Source organism: Chiloscyllium plagiosum, unplaced genomic scaffold (assembly GCF_037043375.1).
Source record: "Chiloscyllium plagiosum isolate Xiang-an unplaced genomic scaffold, Cpla_swu_hap1 HiC_scaffold_32, whole genome shotgun sequence".
Taxonomy (NCBI): domain Eukaryota; kingdom Metazoa; phylum Chordata; class Chondrichthyes; order Orectolobiformes; family Hemiscylliidae; genus Chiloscyllium; species Chiloscyllium plagiosum.
The window spans coordinates 415,480-436,608 of record NW_028270170.1 but is presented as its reverse complement, the minus strand read 5'-3'; the positions used below and the strand labels follow the sequence as shown (position 1 = coordinate 436,608).

The window sequence follows — 21,129 nt, the reverse complement described above, 5'->3', positions numbered from 1 at the left end:
AACATTTGTTTCTTCATCTTTTTATTTCTTATCTGTGCCTGATTTAAGTTCACTATTTCCTGTACTATTTATTGCTGTAATGATCCCTTAAGTCTTATTAGTTGCTCAGATGTTGATGTTGATGTTGATATTTTTTAATTAAGGTCCAAGATGCCCTGTTATAAGCAGAATAGCAAAATCTTTTTGAGCTCAGTACTGGAGGTGGGTCTGGGATATAACTAATAACACAAGCTGTGGGATGCTACAGTGGAATCACTATAGCAAATTAAATGCATTAGAGATGGAGGAGCAGCTCCGTGTGGCCATTATTAACCGTAGAATCTTTTCCTTGGCTTGCTTCAGTACGTCGCCGAGCACCAGCTGTCAGAACTGCAGATGATGGAAGTGACAGTGAAGCTGAATTAGCTGCCTTCTGCCCTAAGGTACTGATCATGCTGTTTTTCTGTTGGCATTGTTGAGTGTACGAGTGACTCATACTCACCTCTTATGCTAACCTTGGTCTGCCTGTATTGTTAATTCTCAGATGCCTGCTTACTCTTTCTTGGCAAGGCCTCTTCCACAATGCATGCTCTCATTATCTCACCAATTTATAAAATTTTAAACTATCTAAAGTTGTGAACTCTATGTATCGGTGTAACGTTTGAAATAGATTGATTGAAGTTTTAAGTTGTTAATTATCCTTAGTGTTTGAGCTTTCTAAAGATTTCTGTTTTCTTCTTGTTCATTCAGATTTAGTTGTATTTTATTGTGAAATCTATAATCATCATCTGGAGGTTTTCCCTTGTGTGATTTTTATGTGAAGTTGTCTAAAATCAACAAATTATAGTTCCCTTTATTTAGAATCTAAATATTAACAATGAGTGTATGAGGTGTAACTTAGCAAGAATGAAGTGGGAAACCTTATCAGAAGAGTTGAAAGCAGATAGGCAATAATTCATATTTAAAGAACTGCATGAATTATAAAAATAATTCATTCTTATTTGTTGCAAAATTCATCATGCACAAAGGGAATTAGTGGTAGTTTTAGATCCAAAGAGAGGAAACACAAAGTTGCCAGGCAAAAGAGGAAGCCTGAGGACTGGGACCGTTTTAGAATTCCACAAAAAGGGCATAAAGTTTGATCGAGAGGGGGAAATTACAGTATGGAAGTAAAGCAAGGAACATGAAAACTGATTTTAATAACTTATGTGAATACATGAGGGGAAAAAGATTAAAAATATAGGTCTCTTACAGTCAAAAGCCAGGGAAATTATAATCGGGAATTTTAAGAAAGCAAAATAATTGAACACATCTTTGGTCTTCAGCAAAGAGCCTCCCAGAAATGAGGGAACCAAGGGTCTAATAAGAGGGTGGAATTTTTTTTTAAATGAATAATACTAACAAAATGGTGCTGGGGAAATTTTAATGGGGTTTAAAGCTGACAAACCACAGAGCTTGATTACCTATATCCCAGATTACTAAAGGAAGTGTCCCTGTAAATATTTATTGCATAGGTGATCACCTTACAAAATTCTCTAGACTCGGGAGCAGTTCCTAGAGTTTGGAGGGTGGCAAATATAACCCCATCGATTTAAAAGGGTTGTAGACTTTTAAAAAAAATTAAGATTGAAAGCGGAAATTGCTGGGAAAACTCAACAAATGTGGTAACATCCGCGGAGGGAAAGCAGAGTTAACATTTTGTGTCCAGTGACTCTGCTTTGTTTTCTGCTTGGGGGGGGGGGGGACCCTGCAGCCTACAGCCTACAGGATTCTGTATAGAGTTACATAATTTTAGGGTCTGAGCACCTTCCCCCATGTCCTTAGCCCAACTCCCACACACCAGGCCTTGTCATTACATGGGCTGCTACTATGACCATCCGATTGTCAGCCAGTAATGGCCCCATTTAGCAGCTATAGATTTTCCCAAGCTGACCGCAACTGTTGTTCTCTCACTGTCTGGGCTTTATCTCCACCTATCATTTACTTCCTCCCTGCTCCTCCCATCCCACCTTCAATGTATAAACCAAACTTTTCCCAGGTTCAATCAATTCTGAAGAAGGGTCACTGGTCTCCAAATGTTTTATCTCCCCAGACGTGAGTTTTTCCAGCAATTTGTTTTCTTTCCTAATTTCTAACATGCACAATTTTTGTTTAGAATTACAGACCAGTTAGCATAACATCAGAAGTGGGGGAAATGCTATACTCCGTTATAAAAGATGCGATAACAGAACATTTAGAAATCATTAATGGGATTGGACAAAGCCAGTGTGGATTTATGAAAGGCAAATCATGCTTAACAAATCTACAAGTGGTTTGTTTGAGAATGTAACTGGTAGAAAAAACAGGGGAAAACCAGTTAAAGTGGTGTATTTGGATTTTCAGAAGGCTTTCAATAAGGTTGTTTTGATAAGATGTTCGTGAGCAAGCTTAACACGTGTAGGACAGGGTTGATGTGGCATGGATTGAGCATTGATTGATAACAGATTTGAAGTTCGTGGGCTCTTTTCATGTGGCAAATGTTGGCAAGTGGGGTAACTCGATCAATGCTTGGGTCCCAGCTATTCATGAAACATACAAATGACCTGAATGAGGCAACTAAATGTAAAATTTCCAAGTTCCCTGATGACACACAAACCTGGGTGGGGTTGTGAGGAGGATGCAGAGAGACTTTGAGGTGAGTGAATAAAAACATGACAGATGTAGTACAGCTTGGCTAAACGTGAAGTTATACACTTCAGTGTAGAAATGAGAAAGGCAAGAGTGTTACTTAAATGGTTATACATTGGGACATTAAGATGTATAAAGGAATCTGAGTGTCCTACACCAGTCAAAAAAAGTAGACAGGGAGGTGCAACAGCAGTTAGGAGCACAAAATGGTATTGGCCTTCTTTGCAAGAGGGTTTGAGTTGTGACGTAGTAATAGTTTGCTGTCGTTATGCAGGGCTTTGGTGAGGCCACTTCTGAAGTATTACGTGCAGTTTTGGTCATCATATTTAAAGGATATACATCCCATGGAGTACAACAGAGGTTCACCTGACTGATGCTGGAGATGACTGGACTGTCCTATGAAGAAAGATTTATTCGATTGGGCCTGTATTCTCTAGATTTAAAAAGAATGAGAGGGGATCTGATTAAAACATTTGAAATTTCAAAAGAACTGGACAGACTAAATCCAAGGAGGATGTTTTACCTTTTTTTGCGGGGGAGTCTTGAATCAGGGGACACAGTCTCTGGATACGAGAGGAGTCATTTAGGGCTGAAATGAAGAAACATTCTCCACTTAAAGGATAGTAAACCTACTGAATTCTCTATCGCAGAAGGGTGTGAAACTAAGTCATTGAATATATTCAACAAAGAGAAATATTTGGATTTTAAAGGCATCAAGGCATATAGGTAGAAAGCAGGAATATGGCATAAAGTTAGAGCATCTGCCTTGATCCCATTGAATTGTGGAACAGACTTGTAAGGTCAAATGGTCTCTTGTTCCTAGTTTCTATGTTTTTCTAAAAATATCTCTTTTTCAATCCTCAGTGAATGGTTAAACTAGTGGGATGACAATTGTTTTGTCACTTGACTAGAAATCCAGAGATCCAAATAACATTCCAGGTTGGTGTGGACTTGTTGGGCTGAAGGGTCTGTTTCCACTGATAGGGATTCTATGATGATTCCACAACAGATGGTGGAATTTGAATTTTTTTTTAAATCTGATTATGGCCATTGTTAATTGTTGCGAAAAGGAATCTGGTTCAGTAATGACCTTGTAGGGAAGGAAATTGGCTGTCTTTGTTCTGGCCTACGTATGATACCAAACTAACAGCTATGTGGCTGACTCTTAACTGCTCTCTGAAATCGCCTATAAGACACTTTGTAGTATCAAACCACTAAAGAGTCTCAAAGGACTGAGACAGAATGGACCATCTGACATTGAACTAGGCATTGGAAGAAAACAATGGCAAATTCAGCACTGTTGACCCTATATAGTCTACTTTACTATCATCAGGGATGAGTGCAAGAATTTTGAGCTGTTTCATGGTCTAGTCAAGCAACAGCCAAGCGTAATCATACTCATGCAATTGTACAAACCATGTCCCAGACACTGACATATTCATTCCAGGTAGAGGTGGCAGCATAGTAGTAAACGATGGAAGGAACTAGCCTGGGAAGACTTGACATTGAATCCAGAGCTCAAGAAGTCTTGTGGAATCTGAAGTCTGAGGTGTCAAGTGAACAATCCATCTTAGCCTCCTCAGGAGGTGATCAGAATTGCAGATGCCAGTCCTCAGTCAATTAAATGTACTTCATGTAGAATGAGGGGGCTATCTTGTATAATTCCTTCATAATTTTATATGCTTCTATAAGATAGAGAGGTTGTTTCCACTGGCGGATGAAACTAGAACTAGGGGGCAGAGTCAGAGAAGGGGCAGCAGATTTAGGACTGAGTTGAGGAGGAACTTCTTTTCCCAAAGAGTTGTGAATCTGTGAAATTCCCTGCCCAATGAAGCAGTTGAGGCTACTTGTTGAATATCTTTGTCTTAAAAACAGATTTTCGAACAATAAAGGAAATAAGGGTTAAGTGGAATTAAGTCCTTGAAAAGATCTTATTGAATGGCGGAGCAGGCTGCATGGACCAGGTGGTCTACTCCTATTTCTTATGGTCTTATGTTCATTTGTAGCCTTGACTCGAACACATACAAAAGAGCTGAACCTGAGATGACAGTGACTGCCTTGACACAAAGATTAGAGGGGTCGAGGGTAAACAGAGAAAGAATAGGGTCTAATAGGGACCAAGGGTACAGTCTATACATGGAGCCAGAAGACATTGGTAGGGTGCTAAAATGAATACTTCACATCTGTCTTCATTTTTGGGGAAAGAGAATGTAGGTACGGAATTAGGAAGAGGGATTGAGAGATTTTGAGAAGTTCGACACAGGGATTGAGAATATATTGGAAGTTTTGGTGGGCTTAAAAAGTGGACAGATCCACAGGTCTAGGTGAGTTTTATCTCACATTGCTGTGAGAGAGGGCAGATTAAATTACAGGGGCTCTGATCCAAATTTTTAATTCCCCTTGCTCCAAGGGAGCTGCCAAAGGACTGCTAACATGGTTCCACTTCTCACGAAGAGTGATAGAGAGGAACCATGGAATTCAGGGAAGTGAGTCTCAAGTTCGTAGTAATGGAACTGCTGGAGAAAATTCTGAAGGAAAGAATTAATCTCCACTTGTAGTCACAGGGTTTGATCAGGGATGCTCATTGTGGCTTAGTCAGAGGAAGGACGTGCATAACAAATTTGATGGACAGGGTGTCCAGGAAACAGCTGTTCATCTTAACTGAAGAGTCACTAACAAGTAGCATAACTTTAAGGTGTTAGGCAGGCATTTTGGGAACAGGAGTATGTTTTACTAGTGGAGTTTCGGAGGCACAAGGTCATGCTACAGTTGTACAAAAGGCTGGTGTAGCCGCATTTGGAGTATTGCAGACATTTCTGCTCACTGCATTATAGGAAGGGTGTGGAAGCTATGGAAGGAGATTTACTAGGATGTTACCTGGTATGGAGGGAAGGTCTGATGAGGAAAGGCTGAAGGACTTGGGACTGTTTTCATTAGAGGGAAGAAGGTTGAGAGTTGACTTAATTGAAACATAAAAGATAATCAGAGGGTTAGATCGGGTGGACAGTGAGAGCCTTTTTCCTTGGATGGTGATGGTTAGCACGAGGGGATATAGCTTTAAATTGATGGGTGATAGATATAGGACAGAAGTCAGAGGTAGTTTCTTCACTCAGAGTAGTAGGGGCATGGAACACACTGCCTGTAACCATAGTAGACTCACCAACTTTAAGGGCATTTGAATGGTCATTGGATAAATATATGGATGAAAATGGAATTTTGTAGGATAGGGCTTCAGATTGGTTCCACAGGTCAGTGCAATGTCGAGGGCCGAAGGGCCTGTACTGCACTGTAATGTTCTATGTTCTAGAATGACTATTTCTAACAAGAGGCAATCTAAGAGAATCTAACCATCGGCCTTTGACATTCCATGGCAAAATCTTCATTGATTTCCCATGATCAAAATACTCTGGTTTAAAAACCTCTGACTTGTACTCTGGATCCTGCAGTGAGTAATTCATTATCTGATTCACTAAAGCCTGTCCATAATCTGCAAGGCACAAGTGAGGAGTGTGATAGAATGCTGTTGTCTGGATGAGTGCTGCTCCAACAACACTCGAAGCATCCATGACACAATAGTCCACTTGATTAACACTACATCCACAAATATTTTGTCCCTCCAACACCAATGCTAACTATCAGTAGTGTGTATCATCCATTATACAGGTCACTTCTAAAATATGGTCACTTTGGTCTGAAGTCTCATCTGTTTACATATAAATAAAAGGTCTCTGAAAATCCTTTGACATCTCTATACCAAACTTGTCAGCTCAGAGCCGGGAGCTGTTTAGGACCCCTTTGGAAAAAGGCAAGGACACCATATCCTTGAGAAAAGGAACCGCTTTTAGAAAAAAAAGGGGCCAGCTTTGTGACACCTCCCCCCTTAAAGATAATGAACCATCAATATCAAGAGATGGCTTCATTTTTAAAACCCTTCAAAAATAAACTGGTTAGGTGTGTGTGTGTGTGTATAACTATAAACATGCACAACCACATGCAAATTCAGGCTGTGGCAGACCCGCCATCGAACGCCTCCGTATCTCATTCGAGCCTCAATAGCCCATCGACGATCACGTTTTTGTGACCTGACACATGCACAAGTGTCGCACTGAATGACTGAAACAAGAAGCTCCATCTAATCAGTCTGGCAATTTTGTCCTTAAATTTTTCCACAGATGTCAATGGGTTATAATCAGTGGATACAATTGGCTCCAGTGTGTTGCTGGTAATATAAACACTGAAATGTTGTAATGCCAACACCAAGCTTAAAGTCTCTTTTTCTACCATTGAATATTTCGGTTGACGAACGTTCAACCTCCGGGAAAAATACCCGGTGGGTCTTTCCATTCCCTTGTCATCTCCTGCAGGAGCACTGCACCGACACCCACATCAGTGGCATCGATAGCCACCTTGAAAGGCGTCATGTAATCCGGTGTGGCTATTACTGGGCAGTGGTTAACACAGTTTTTAGGCTGTCAAATGCCTTTTGACAGTCTGCTGTCCACTGAAACTTCTTGCTCTTTTTTAACAATTCGGTGAATGGAGCAGCCACACTGTTAAAGTTCGGCATGAACTTTAGGTAAAATCGACAGTGTGGAAAATTCCCGAATTACTTTTGATTTTGCATCCCATAGGGCCATTTGTCCATGTCCAATAACATGGCCCAGAAAGGTGACTTGAGCTTTGACAAATTCACTTTTAGCTAGGTTTACCACCAAGCCTGCCTTCCGAAATCAATCGAGGGCAGCACGGTGGCACAGTGGCTAGCACTGCTGCCTCACAGCGCCAGAGACCCGGGTTCAATTTCCGCCTCGGGCGACTCTGTGTGGAGTTTGCACGTTCTCCCCGTGTCTTCGTGGGTTTCCATCGGGTGCTCCGGTTTCCTCCCACAGTTCAAAAATGTGCAGGTTAGGTGAATTGGCCATGCTAAATTGCCCGTAGTGTTAGGGGAAGGGGTAAATGTAGGGAAATGGGTCTGGGTGGGTTGCTCTTCGGAAGGTCGGTGTGAACTTGTTGGGCCGAAGGGCCTGTTTCCGCACTGTATAAGTAATCTAATCTGAGAACAGGTCTGATGAATACTGTAAATTTTCTTACCATAAGTGACTAAAAATCACCAGGTCATCAATATACACCACACAGTTGGGTAATCCGGCAATGACCTTATTAGTCAGTCTCTGAAATGTGGCTGGAGCATTTTTCATACCAAATGGCATAACTTTGAACTGGGCAAAAGTGAGGACTGCAGATGCTGGAAACCAGAGTTTAGATCAGTGGTGCTGGAAAAGCACAGCAGGTCAGGCAGCATCCGAGGAGCAGGAAAATCAACGTTTCGGGCAAAAGCCCTTCATCCTGATGAAGGACTTGTGCCCGCAATATCGATTTTCCTGCTCCTCGGATGCTGCCCAACCTGCTGTGCTTTTCCAGCACCACTCTGATCATAACTTTGAACTGTTATAGTCCATCTGGCGTTATGAAAACCGAACTTGCTTTTGCTCTCTCTGACAGAAGTACTTGCCAGTAGCCTCTGAGCAAGTCCAACTTAGAAATGTAAGTTGCTTGTCCCACTTTTTTGACACAATCCTGGATTCACAATTGGATATTCATCAGTCTTTGTAATGGCGTTGCCTTTGCAATAGTCCACACAACCATTGGGTACAATCTGGCTTTGGCACTATGACTATGGGTGAGCTCCAGCCACTGTAACTCACTTCAATTATGCCATCTTGGAGCATGCGCTCTATCTCCTTCTGAACCTATGCCAACTTTAGAGGGTTATGCCTATAAGAATGTTGCTAAATCGAAACAGGATCTCCTATATCTACATCATGCATAATTAGGTTAGTACTGCCCAGTTTATTTCCACATATCTCCCCATGACATAGTAATGACTCTTTCAGGTCATTTCGATTTTCTTGTGGAAGGTAACTCAATAACTTATCCCAATTTTTGACAGCTTCCCCATTGTCCAATTTGATTTGAGGAATGTCCAATTCAGAATCCTCTGAACTTGGTTCTTCCCTCTGTGCTGTAATCATTAACACCTCCTCTTGCTTTCCTTCCCTGTCAAAATACCTTTTGAACATATTCACATGACGCACTGTGAGAGACTTATTCCTGTCTGGAGTCCTAACCAAATAGTTTCTCTAGATTTGATAAGGTCCATTAAATCTTGCTTTTAAAGGCTTACCTGTTACTGGAAGTAACACTAATACCTTATCCCCAATTGCGAATTTGTGATTTCTTATCCGTTTCCTGTTTTATTGTATGCTATAATACTTTTAAATGCTGTCTCTCCGGCTCCGTTTGATCGTTCTCTAAAATTTGACACATCGTTCAATTGTGTAGTTTCTGAATTTTGACTTCTTAATTTCTCCTTAATCAATTTTAATGGTCCTCTTACTTCATGCCCAAAACACCTGCTACGTTACCCTTGCATGTATATTTATTAATCAGATCTGGCACTTCCTCCTTCATCAACCTCTGATCATCTTGTACACTGAGGCAGTTGTCTAACTTCCCTTGTGTTTTTTGTTACTAGTCCAACAAAACTCCCAGGCTTGTCTGGTTTTCCTACCTCTGGCTTTCTCCTAGCGCACGAACACTGATTTCATGTGGCCCACTTTATTACAATACACTGGAGCTTTTTAACTTTTGTCCCCCTCAAGAGTTTCTTTTTTACACTGTCATAAGTTAGCCTTATGATCTTCACTGAGGATTTCTCTTTGCCCCAATTTCTATCCCTCATGGACTGAAATTGATTTTGGACCAGCTCATAATTATCAGCTACTTCAGCTGCTAACTTTGTCGTTTTAACTCTCTGCTCTTCCACATGAGTTCACGCTACTTCAGGCAGTGAAGTTTTGACTTCTTCGCTAAGGTTACCTTCAGCCTTTTAAGCTGAGGGTCAATTTCTGAAATTCAAACACTTTTTTTTTTCTCTCTCTGCCTGCTGCTCTCTCTTTATCTCACCCTTCTGGTTTTAATTGTAACTCGGACTGTGTTTCATTTCTGCTGCCTTTCCTTATCTCTTGCCTCTAACTCAAGCTGCTTCATTTGCCATCTTTATAAATTCTGATGGTTTCTCCAACAAGTTTAATGCTGAGCCACTGCTGTAATTATCTCTGCTTTCCTCACAAGCGGGCAAGTCCAATCCCAGCTGGTCAGCTAATTCCTGCAGCTTGGTGGTCTTCACCTTTTTGCAAAACTTCCAAAGGCACCGCATCCAGTTCCAGAAACCTTGTGGCGACTGAAAGAACCATTACTATCCCAAGCTTTGTCTACCCAAACAAACCAACACCTGAAATAACGACACTAGCACGTACCAGTCACTGTTTAAAACCCCACAAAGAGCCCCCAATCCGTTATGACCTAGGCCAGACCACTCAAAACATTCTTAAGCAGGCAGCCCAGACCATAACTTTGCAATTTGCTTTGGTAAGTGTACAGTGAAAATTACCCAGAGAGGTTGACTATCAGATATTAAAACAGACAAAAATTTATTCACAAAATTACACAATGAAACACAAAGAACAGAATAGAGAATGCTTACAGAACTCAGACTATCCAAACTAGACTTAATTATGCTGTACCAAATATATACAATAGTTCCAATAAGCAAGCCCCTTTTAAAAAAAAACAGTAAAAATGGAACAAATGCTTATAGGTTGAAGTTAATGGGCAGAAGGACAGAGAGAAAGAGAGAGCCTCTTTCTGCACAGCTGAACTCCTAACTAGTTCTGGACTGAACTGCTCAGCTGGATAACTGATCACTCCCCTTTCATTATACAGATCACTTCTAAAACATGACCACTTTGACTTAAGTCTAATTGATTTACATATAAACAAAAGGCCTCTCAAAATCCTTTTTTATCTCTGTACCAAACTGGTCACCTCGGAGCCAGGAGCTATTTATGATCCGTCTGAAAAAAGCTAAGGATGCAGTATCCTTGAGAAAAGGAACAGCTTTTAGGAAAAAACGGGGACAGCTTTGTGACAAGTCCAACCCAGCCACTTATCACCCCGTCAGTCTCCTCTCGATCATCAGTAAAGTGATGGAAGGTGTCATCAACAGTGCTATCAAGCAGCACCTAATCAGCATTAACCTGCTCAGGAAAGCCCAGTTTGGGTTCCGACACAGCCACTCAACTCCTAACCTTTTTACAGCCTTGGTTTGAATGTGGACGAAAGAGCAGAGTTGTAGAGAGTGACAGGCCTTGACGTCAAGGCTGCATTCACCAGAGTGTGGCGTCAAGGGCCCCCTGGCAAAATTGGAATAAATGGGTATCAGGAGCAAATTCTCTGTGTTTGGAGTCTTGCCTATCACGTAGGAAGATGGTCGTAGTTATTAGAGGTCAGTCATCTCAGCTCCAGAACGCCTTTGCAGGAGTTCCTCGGGGTAGTGTCCTAGGCCCAATCATCATCAGCTACTTTATGAATGACCTTTCCTCTATCATGAGGTTAGAAGTGGGGATGTTCAATGTTCAGGACCATTTGTGACGACTAAGATATCGAAGCAGTCCATGTTCAAATGCAACAAGATCTGGACAATGTCCAGGCTTGGGCTGACAGGTGGCAAGTAGCAATCACGCCACACAATTGCCAGGTTATGATCATCATGAAAAAAAGATAATCTAACCACCACCCTTGATATTCAATGATGTTGCCATCACTAAATCCCCCATTATCAACATCCATGGGGTTATTATTGACCAGAAACTCATCTGGATTGGCCTCAAACACAGTACTACAAGAGCAAGTCAGAGGCTAGGACTACGGTGAATAAATCACCTCCTGATTCCCCAGAGCCTGTCTGCCATTTATCTACAAGGCACATGTTAGGAGTGTGATGGGGTACTCCCCACGTGCCTGGATGAGTGCAGGCCAACTTCATTCAAGCTTGACTCCATCCAGGACAAAGCAGCATGTTTGATTGGCACCACATCCACAAACATCCACTTCCTCCACCACTGACACTTAGTAGCAGCAGTGTCAAGATGCACTGCAAAAATTCACCAGGGATGCTCAGATAGCACCTTCAAAACCCATGACCACTTCCATCTAGAGGGATAAGGGAGGCAGATGCATGGGAATGCCACCACCTTCAAATTTCCCTCCAAACCACTCACCATCGTGACTTGGAAATATGCCGCTGTTCCTTTATTGTTGCTGGGTCAACATTCTGGAATTCTCTCCCTAATGGCATTGTGGATCTACCCACAACAGGTGGACTGCAGTGGTGCTAAAAGGCAGGTCATCACCACCTTTTCTAGGGCATCTAGGGACAGGCAATAAAGTTTTGCCTGAAACATCGATTTTCCTGCTTTTTGGATGCTGCCTGACCTGCTGTGCTTTTCCAGCACTACTCTAACCGTGATTCAGAGGCAATAGAGTCGTAGAGATGTACAGCATGGAAACAGACCCTTCGGTCCAAACTGTCCATGCCAACCAAATATCCCAACCCAATCTAGTCCCACCTGCCAGTACCCGGCCAATATCCCTCCAAACCCTTCCTATTCATATACCCATCCAAATGCCTCTTAAATGTTGCAATTGTACAGCCTCCACCACATCCTCTGGCAGCTCATTCCATACACGTACCACCCTCTGCGTGAAAAAGTTGCCCCTTAGGTCTCTTTTATATCTTTCCCCTCTCACTCTAAACCTATGCCCAGCTGGTCAGCTAGTGCTCACACCACAAATAAATATTTTTTAAAAAAGTTGAAACTATTTTCTTCTGGTTGTCTTTGAATAAAACTTTTCATGATTTGTGGGAGCATGCTGTACACAAATTAGTTCCCTTAGTTTGTACATTACAGCTGTGACCCCACTTTTTTAAACTGAAAATTTACCTGTCAAGTATTGGGATGCTCAGTGGTTGTGAAAAGCACTATTCTTAATATCAGATTTTTTTTGTAATTAAATAGTTCTGATATATCTTTTTTTTACCTCCTGTTCTTTGCATGAAAAGCTTGATGACTCCATAATTGCTAAGGAACTGGAAATTTCAGACTCTGAGCACTCTGACACTGAGGTATCGTATGCTGACAATGGAACTTTCAACTTATCCCGAGGGCAGACACCGATAACAGATGGCTCTGAAGGTACGTTTTTCAGTTATAATAGACTATTGTTTGAATGTGTTATTTTAGTGTTCATGTAGAAAATTGTGTTATACGCAAACATTTTTGTTCAGGTGAATTTTGACAGATTCTATGAAACAAGCTTTGTCGACTATATTCTGGTGCCCTGATGATGTTCCACACAATAGAATATAGTAATTAATTCACTTAAGTTTTATTTCTCCTCCCAAGCTGAATCATTGCTTTTACTATATGGCATGTTGATTGATTCAGGGTCTTTTTGAATTGATTTTAAGCACTTGTTTAGGGATGAATTCATCGTAGCATTTACTATAGATCTGTCATGAAATGCAGTTTCTTCTAGGCCACTTCAAATTAGTGGAATTGAGTCAAAACATTAGTCTTCCCTTTGCTTATCTGATGTTACTGTCAAGACTCCAACTCAGCCAATCGATTTCAGCATTCATTGCAGTTAATACAAGTAATACAGACCTTCTTTCTTTGTTCCTGCAATGTGGACGTCATTGGCTAGGCCAGTGTTGGATGCAGTTTTTGATTAGTAGTACGGTGGTAATACTGGGCCACAGCCACCTCGTTGATTAGATTTTTTGTCTAGTTTAAGAAAGACTTTGGAGAAAAGGGGTGCAGTTGTACATTACATGAGCAAGAAAGGCTCCCAAATTAATGTGATCCTAAAATAACCAAACCATAATAAGGCAGAATAGTAAAATTTGTAATATAATTATGAGAGTTCACATTGTAGATCACCATATCCTGGGATTCCCTCCCCACCGGTAGGGTCTACCCACATTACGTGAACTGCAATGGTTCAAGAAGGCAGCTCACCACCATCTTCTCAAGGACAGTTAGTGACGGGCAATAAATGCTGGCCCAACTAGTGATGCTCACATCCCACAAATTAATAAAACAATTTACATATGAAAATATTCATTTTTAGCTTGCTTCATCAAAATTGTATTTATTCATCAAGGTTTCAACCAATCTTTCTCTTCCATTGTGGCACAAGACTCTGTGAAGCCCCTCTGTCCACAGCCATGCTATACCACACATTATAGTCAGGCTCATCTTTTCCCCCACCAAACACATACACACCCCTTTTCCCACCAACTGAACATTTGCATGCACGCTCATGTACTCCCTCCTAGATTCCCAGATTCAACAACAGTTTCCTGCTGTTATCAGATGTTTAAATGGGCCTCTCCAATGTTAATGTTGATCTCTCCCTCTGGATCTTTTCTGTGACAATAACACTATTCTGTAGTCTGTTCTGCTACCTATTGCACTTTGTATGACATGATCTGCCTGTAGAGCATGCAAATCAACACTTTTCATTGTATCTCGGTACATGTGACAATAACAAATCAAATCCTATCACAACTAGCTCCCCCTTCTCACCAACTCATGTACTCATTCCATTCATCCCCTCCTTTTCCTCTTTTGTTGTCCTCTTTATCTCTCCCTCAAAGGCTTGGATTGAGGAAACATGAGTGACTGACCCCCTGTGCTTTTAATTGATTTGTTAAACTGAGTTTATTTCCATCTGGTTTGTGGGTGGACTAGATGTCAATGATTCCATGAAACTCTAGTCCCTCTTGAGCTACCTTCAGCTGTTCTGTCTTCTACCCCACACTGATATCATTCTCACTCCAGTGGCAGGATTGACTTCAGTGGAGATAGCATTAAATTGAGGAAGGGACTTTGGAGACTGCTAGTACTGGGCGTGTGGCCTTTTCAGCTTCCAGTCTCAGAAATTCAGTCAGAATGGTGGCAGATTCAAAATAGGGGGCTGCAAGATAGCTCCTCCAGGCCAAGCAGAGGGTGGGATCAAAAAGACACACTTCTGTTTTCTCAAAGTCCGAAATTAACTCTATGTAGAAACTTTTTATCTCTGTACTCATTATCCTATGAAAGGCTGAGTAGATTGACTCTATATTCTTTGACATTTAGAAGAATGAGTGGTGATCTCTTTGAAATGTTCAAGATTTTGCAGGGAATCAATAGTGAACACTAAGAAATGGTTTCCCCTGACTGGGAATCTAGTAGATGGGTCAAAATCTCAGAGTAAGAAGTTGATCATTTAGAACTAGGATGAGGAGAGATTTCTTCATTCAAAGGATTATAAATCTTTGGAAATGTATGCAAGGAACAGATTTTTGGTCTCTCAGAATTGAGGAATGAGGACAGTGAATGGGAAAGTGGAGTTGAGGCAGAAGATCAGTAGTGTTCTAGTTGAATGATGGTTTGAAGGACAGTGTGGCCTACCTCTCCTATTTCTTATTTGCTTTGAGTGTAAGTTCACTGCAATACTTATAATAACCACACATCAGAAGTATGTCAAATGAATACTTCATTAAACAAAATTTCCTTTTGTACTTAGATCTTGATCGTCATAGTGACCCAGAGGAGTCATTTGCAAGAGATCTACCAGAATTCCCATCAATAAACCCAAATGTGGCTGGGTTGGATGATGATGATGATGATACTAGCCTGGGTATTCCAACAGCTCCCTACCAAGCTTCGGCACAGGAAGATGTGAGCTTGTTTTCAGATCAGGAGGATATTGATGTAGATATATCCCTCAGTGGGCTGCCATCACCTCTGAATTTCACAGGCAGCCAAGGTTTAACTCTGGCAGGGGCACTAGCCAGTAATATGATGGCAGCTGCACTATCAGGAGCAGATCGAGAGGCCCAAATGGTGAGGGACAATCCTCCAAGGTTTGCTTCACAGACCTATCATGAACACTCAGGTACAGAAATGGACACTGATGCAGAGGGGGATGATTTTGAACTGTTGGATCAGTCAGAGCTGAATCAATATGAGAATATCACTTCACAGGATCGAGCCTCAAGACAACACTCAAAGGCAGGTTTCCTTTCAAATTTCCTCCGAAAACAATAGGTTTGTGGGTGTTGGTGTTGCCAAATTATATCATCCTGGACCCAGTAGACTTTTGTTGGAAGACGATGTTGCCATAATCCCATTGTTGCAATAACACTGTCTGTTATTCCTGCTGCTGTTGTGCATAGTTTAACTAGTGGTTGCCTCTGGTTACTACTACTTCCTCGCAGTGGACAGAAATTCACTGCTAAGAGAGATGTAGCATTTATTGCTATCTGTCATTGCAGGTTTGTTTGGTGCCCCTTTCAGTTCATTTGGTTTGAAATGCTATCATCCCAGATAGGTTGTTTTAAGGGATGATGAAGCCATTCTGCACAGTGCACTTCCAAAATTGTGCTAATCATCATTAAGTGTTGTTGATTTTTGACTTTGCACAGTTACTGTTTTGAGGGATAGAAGTTCTTCAGAAGGAGTTTTGGTGGGACATTACTTGTTGACAACGCTATCTCTATTCATAGAAGTATCTTCTGTGTTCCTGGTTCAAAAAGTAAAAAAACTAACCAACAGATTTTGTCAGCAACCAAGGTGTGGAGTTGGTGCAGGGTAATCCAGACTTTATTTGATTAGTTGAATTCTAGAAAATACACCATTTAGCACTTACTGACAAGCATTAGGGAGTTGTCAAGTAAAGAGACTTAATCGACTTTACAGCGTGTGTAATGCATTGAGCAACAAAATTCTTCATAATCGACAGATTAAAGTTGCTATCATTCATTCAAAATAGCAAGGTTGGAAAAATTCCAGGATAAAAGCTTTGAGCTTTGTCCTTAGCCAGAGACAATAACTAAGTTGTTCATAGGAAGAGGTGGCTAAGATTTTTGGGAATGTATACGTAGAGTCAACTTTGCTGTTCTATTTATTCATCACTATATAGAAAAGTTCATAATATAGCAAAACTGAACAGAGACTATTTATATAATGGAGGCTTGGTTTTTAAACCCTAGTGAGGTTTGAGTGAGGAGATTTGTGGGATTTGGTGTGTTTATCTCTTATTTATAAATTGATTAATTCTCGGCAATAAAATACTTTTGAATTTAAATTGATTTTTAAATACACTTTAGATGTCGCAAACTCCTTTATTGTATTGTGCTTTTGATTTCTGTAACCATGCAGCTTTTTGCTGCGGAAACAATTTTTAAAAATTCATTTCAATTTAATTTTTTTCAAGCTATTCCTTAAGATCACTGCATTCTACAGTTCTCATTGGTGACCAGCTTTCCAGTTCTAACTGTTATGCCGAAAATGTACATGACCAGAATCAAGGGTTCAAAAACAGCTGAGTTGAGTTTGGGTTGTATGCCGTGAGCTAACGCTGGATACTGATAGCAGATAGAAATACTTTTGTGTCGAATGTCTAAAGACCCAAACTGTCAACATGGAGGGGAGCTGCCTCTTTTGCCAGCTTTTAAAGGCATCAGAGACATAGCTATAGTAAGGGATTGGATGTTGGAGGGTGCTGGATTGGTTTACTGTATCCCTCTGAGTCTGCATTGATGTAGCATGCATCATTTTTCCAACAGTTGAGAAATCCAGATATCAAACTTGATAAATATGGAATTCACTGCTATACCTGTGCAAGTTGTCAGTGGATAATGCAGACAGTATTCTGCTCCCTTTTGGAATATGCAGGTTCCCTATAAGCAAAAGTACTCTGACTGCAGCAATTAAAATGTAATGTTACATTTCTTTCACTTCTTCACTTGGAGAAGGAAAATAATAAATAAAGTATTTTATGAAATAGAAATTTAACATTGCACTGAGTGACATCGCAGTTTAATGTGTTGGAGTATGGTGTAACCCAAACCCTTGCACATCCTTTTAAAGCTTAAAATTTTTGAATTCCTGTTCATTAATCTTTTTGAAACTGTTTTTAAAAATGAAATATTTGATATTGTAAGACATTACTTTGTTGTGTTGTAGCTTTTAGTGCAAAATCAAAATACTGCTGGAAGTATTTAGTAAAAATGAATTGCTGGCGGCAGCAGTTGGTCAGAGCAGAATTAACATTTTAGGTTCAAGACCTCCCCATATTAAATTTCTTAATATTCTGCTCTAGTTACACACTTAATGTTGAGAGATTGAGTGATATTGTTAATGATATACTGGATTAGCACTTGCTGAACAGGAACCATTTGCTTACACACTATAACAGAAACTAAATAACGTCCATCATTGTAATTTACAGATTATTAAGTGCTGACTCTATCTTGGAAGAAAATGGTCTTCCTTTCCATCATTGATCTAGCCCTGCGTGGACTAAATGCAAACTTTAGGGCTATCTGGCTGTTGCATGCACTGTACCTGTTGCAAGTGTTGTTTTGGGCAATGATCCTTGGTTCGGTTTTCCCAGGAATGTAACTATAGTCGTCATTATTTAGACTGAGCCAGTTATTTCCATTGTAAAGGGGAAGTGTATTTCACACAAGATTCTAGTAGCACCTAAAATTGAAAATAGCAAACAATTGATCCCTCAAATCTTTTGAATATTGTATGAAATTATGTACATATTGATCTGTTTAAAAACTTCAGTAAGTTTAAAAAAAATTCAGTGGTGAGCTTACGCTTGGAATATTTATTTTGAGATGACACCTCTCTGAGGACCCTGTGGTGTGTTTTGAAACCTCTTGCAGCCTGAATATTTTAATTAGAAGCCCAGACAATTAGAACTGGTAGTTAAATAATGCAAAATGCATTGAACTGTTGTGAGATATGTAAACGTGTATTTTGATGTTGTATGATCCTCAACGTCACTTTTTTGTGTATTTAAATATTTCGAAATGTTAATTTTCAGAGTTTATAACTGACCTGATTCATTTAAAAGTTTTGTAGAAAAGTCATTGTTTATTTTTGAACCATTCATTAAAACAAATTTCTAAAAATTAGAATGGAATTTTGTTGCTAATTTTTGGTTGTATGTCTTATTTATTTCTAAACTGAATTCTGGCCACTCCATATACCTGTATTGTTTTATTTCAGGTATTGCTTTCTAGTTTTATGGTTTTTCCATAATCCTGCATCTGCCAGTATCTGTCATTGCTCCTCCGTAACTGGCTACAAATAAGATTTACCATTCATCATTGTCTTCCTGTGTGTAGATGTATGAGCTACCTGAATTGCATTGGGTAACTGAATGAAAAACAACTACTGTATATGTTTTCACTCATGTCAATCAGCCAACATCCAAAAATCCTATTCCATATCTTTGTATACCACACATCACGGGTTGCAATGATGCTAAAGTGGAGATGTAGGGATAGTAAGGAGTGTTGCTTGACCTAGAGGTTTCTGATTTGTGGCTTCATGTAAGATCAAAATAACATGAAATTACTGTTGCTATTTCAAAATATGAAGATTTACTGGCTAGTCTAGCATTTACTGCCCATCCATATTTGCCCAGAGAGAAGTCAGTCACATTGCTGCAGATCCAGAGTCACAAACGAGGTAAGGATAGCAGTTTCTTTCCCTAAAAGACATTTGTGTACCAGATGGGTTTTTCTGACAATCAACAATGATTTAATGGTTATCGTTAGACTCTCAATTCCAGATTTATATTGAATTCAGATTCCATCTACCATAATGCGATTTGAACCTGGGACCCTAGAGCACTGCCTGGTTATCAGGACTGATAGTCGAGCAATAATATAATTGGGCCAATGCCTCCCCAAAATAAAAACCAGAAATCGTTTGATATGCTTTGCGGGTCAGCAACAGCTGTGGGAAGAAAAAGGGGTTAATTTAATTCTCCATCAATGATATCTGACCTAGATACTTCGAGTAATTTCAGATTTCACTTTAAGTTTCCAGCATCGAGGAATAGGGAGAGAGAGGAGTTGAACATGTGGCTACAGGGATGGTGCAGGAGGAAGGGTCTCTGATTTCTGGATAATTGGGCCTCATTCTGGACCTCTATAAACAGGATGGTCTACAACTGAACCAGAAGTGTACCAATATCCAAGGGGAGAAATTTGCTAATGCTATTCAGGAGGGTTTAAACTAATTCAGCAGAGGGATGGGAACTTAAATTGTAGTTTCACTGTCCAGGAGGTTGAGAGTAATGAGGTCAGAAATATGGTTCAAGGTCGCAAGTGTTCACTGGCAAACAGGAAGGTGGTTTGAAGTGTGTGTACTTCAATGCCAGGAGCATCCGGAATAAGGTGAGTAAACTTGCAGCATTGGTTGGTACCTGATACTTCAATGTGGAGGCCATTTCGGAAACCTGGATAGAGCTAGGGACAGGAATGGTTGTTGCAGGTTCTGGGGTTTAGATGTTTCAGTAAGAACAGAGAAGATGGTAAAAGAGGTGGAAGTATGGCATTGTTAGTCAAGGACTGTCTTACACCTGCAGAAAGAACGTTTGAGGACTCGTCCACTAAGGTAGTATGGACGGAGGTTAGAAACAGTAAAGGAGAGGTCACCTTGTTTGGAATTTTCTATAGGCCTCCGAATAGTTTCAGAGATGTAGAGGAAATGATAGCAAAGATAGGGTGGCATCGTGGCTCAGTGGTTAGCACTGCTGCCTCACCGGTTCGATCCAGCTTCTGGCAACTGTCTGTGTGGAGTTTGCACATTCTCCCCATGTCTGTGTGGATTTCCTCTGGGTGCTCCGGTTTCCCCCTCAATCCAAAGATGCGCAGGTTAGATGAGTTGGCCATGCTAAATTGTCCATAGTGTTCAGGGGTGTGTAGGTTAGGTGCATTGGTCAAGGGTAAATATACGGTAGGGAAATGGTCTGGGTAGGTTACTCTTTCGAGGGTCGGTGTGGGCTGAAGGGCCTGTTTCCACACTGTGTAGAAATTCTAATTCATATAATTCTGGGCAGGAGCAAGAGTAACAGGGTAGTTGTTATGGGGGACTTTCACTTTCCAAATATTGACTGGAAATACTATAGTTTGAGTACTTTAGATGGGTCAGTTTTTGTCCAATGTGTGCAGGATGGTTTCTAACACAGTATGTAGACCAGCCAACAAAGGGCGAGGCCACATTGGATTTGGTACTTGGTAATGAACTCGGCCAAGTGTTAGAGTTGGAGGTAGGTGAGCACTTTGGTGATAGTGACCACAGTTCGGTTATGTTTACTTTAACAGTAGAAATAGGTAGGTATATAATGCAGGGCAAGAGTTATTGCTGGGGGAAAGGCAATTACGATATGATTAGGCAAGATTTAAAAACTAGAATCTCTACAGTGTGGAAACAGACCCTTCGGCCCAACAAATCCACCCAGACCCATTCCCCTATCCTTTTTAACCCCCTGACTAATGTACCTAACCTGTACATCCCTGAACACGATGGGCAATTTAGCACAGCCAGTTCACCTAATCTGCACATCTTTTGGATTGTGGGAGGAAACTGGAGCACCCAGAGGAAACCCATGCAGACACCAGGAGAACATGTAAACTCCACACAGACAGTTGCCCAAGGCTGGAATTGGTCCCTGGCACTCTGAGGTAATCGTGCTAACCACTGAGTCACCATGCTGCCCACTTTT

General features: G+C 40.7%; 1 protein-coding gene across 1 annotated transcript in view; it reads left to right on the top strand.

The window, feature by feature from the left end:
- retreg3 (reticulophagy regulator family member 3) overlaps positions 1-16,322 on the top strand; it is a 57,767-nt gene extending 41,445 nt beyond the window's left edge. Inside the window, exons 7-9 of the mRNA XM_043721583.2 lie at positions 343-422; positions 12,611-12,743; positions 15,121-16,322. Coding sequence (XP_043577518.1) covers positions 343-422; positions 12,611-12,743; positions 15,121-15,644 — 737 coding nt within the window. The 3' untranslated portion in view covers positions 15,645-16,322. The remainder of the gene's footprint in view (positions 1-342; positions 423-12,610; positions 12,744-15,120) is intronic.
- The last annotated feature ends 4,807 nt before the right edge of the window (positions 16,323-21,129 follow it).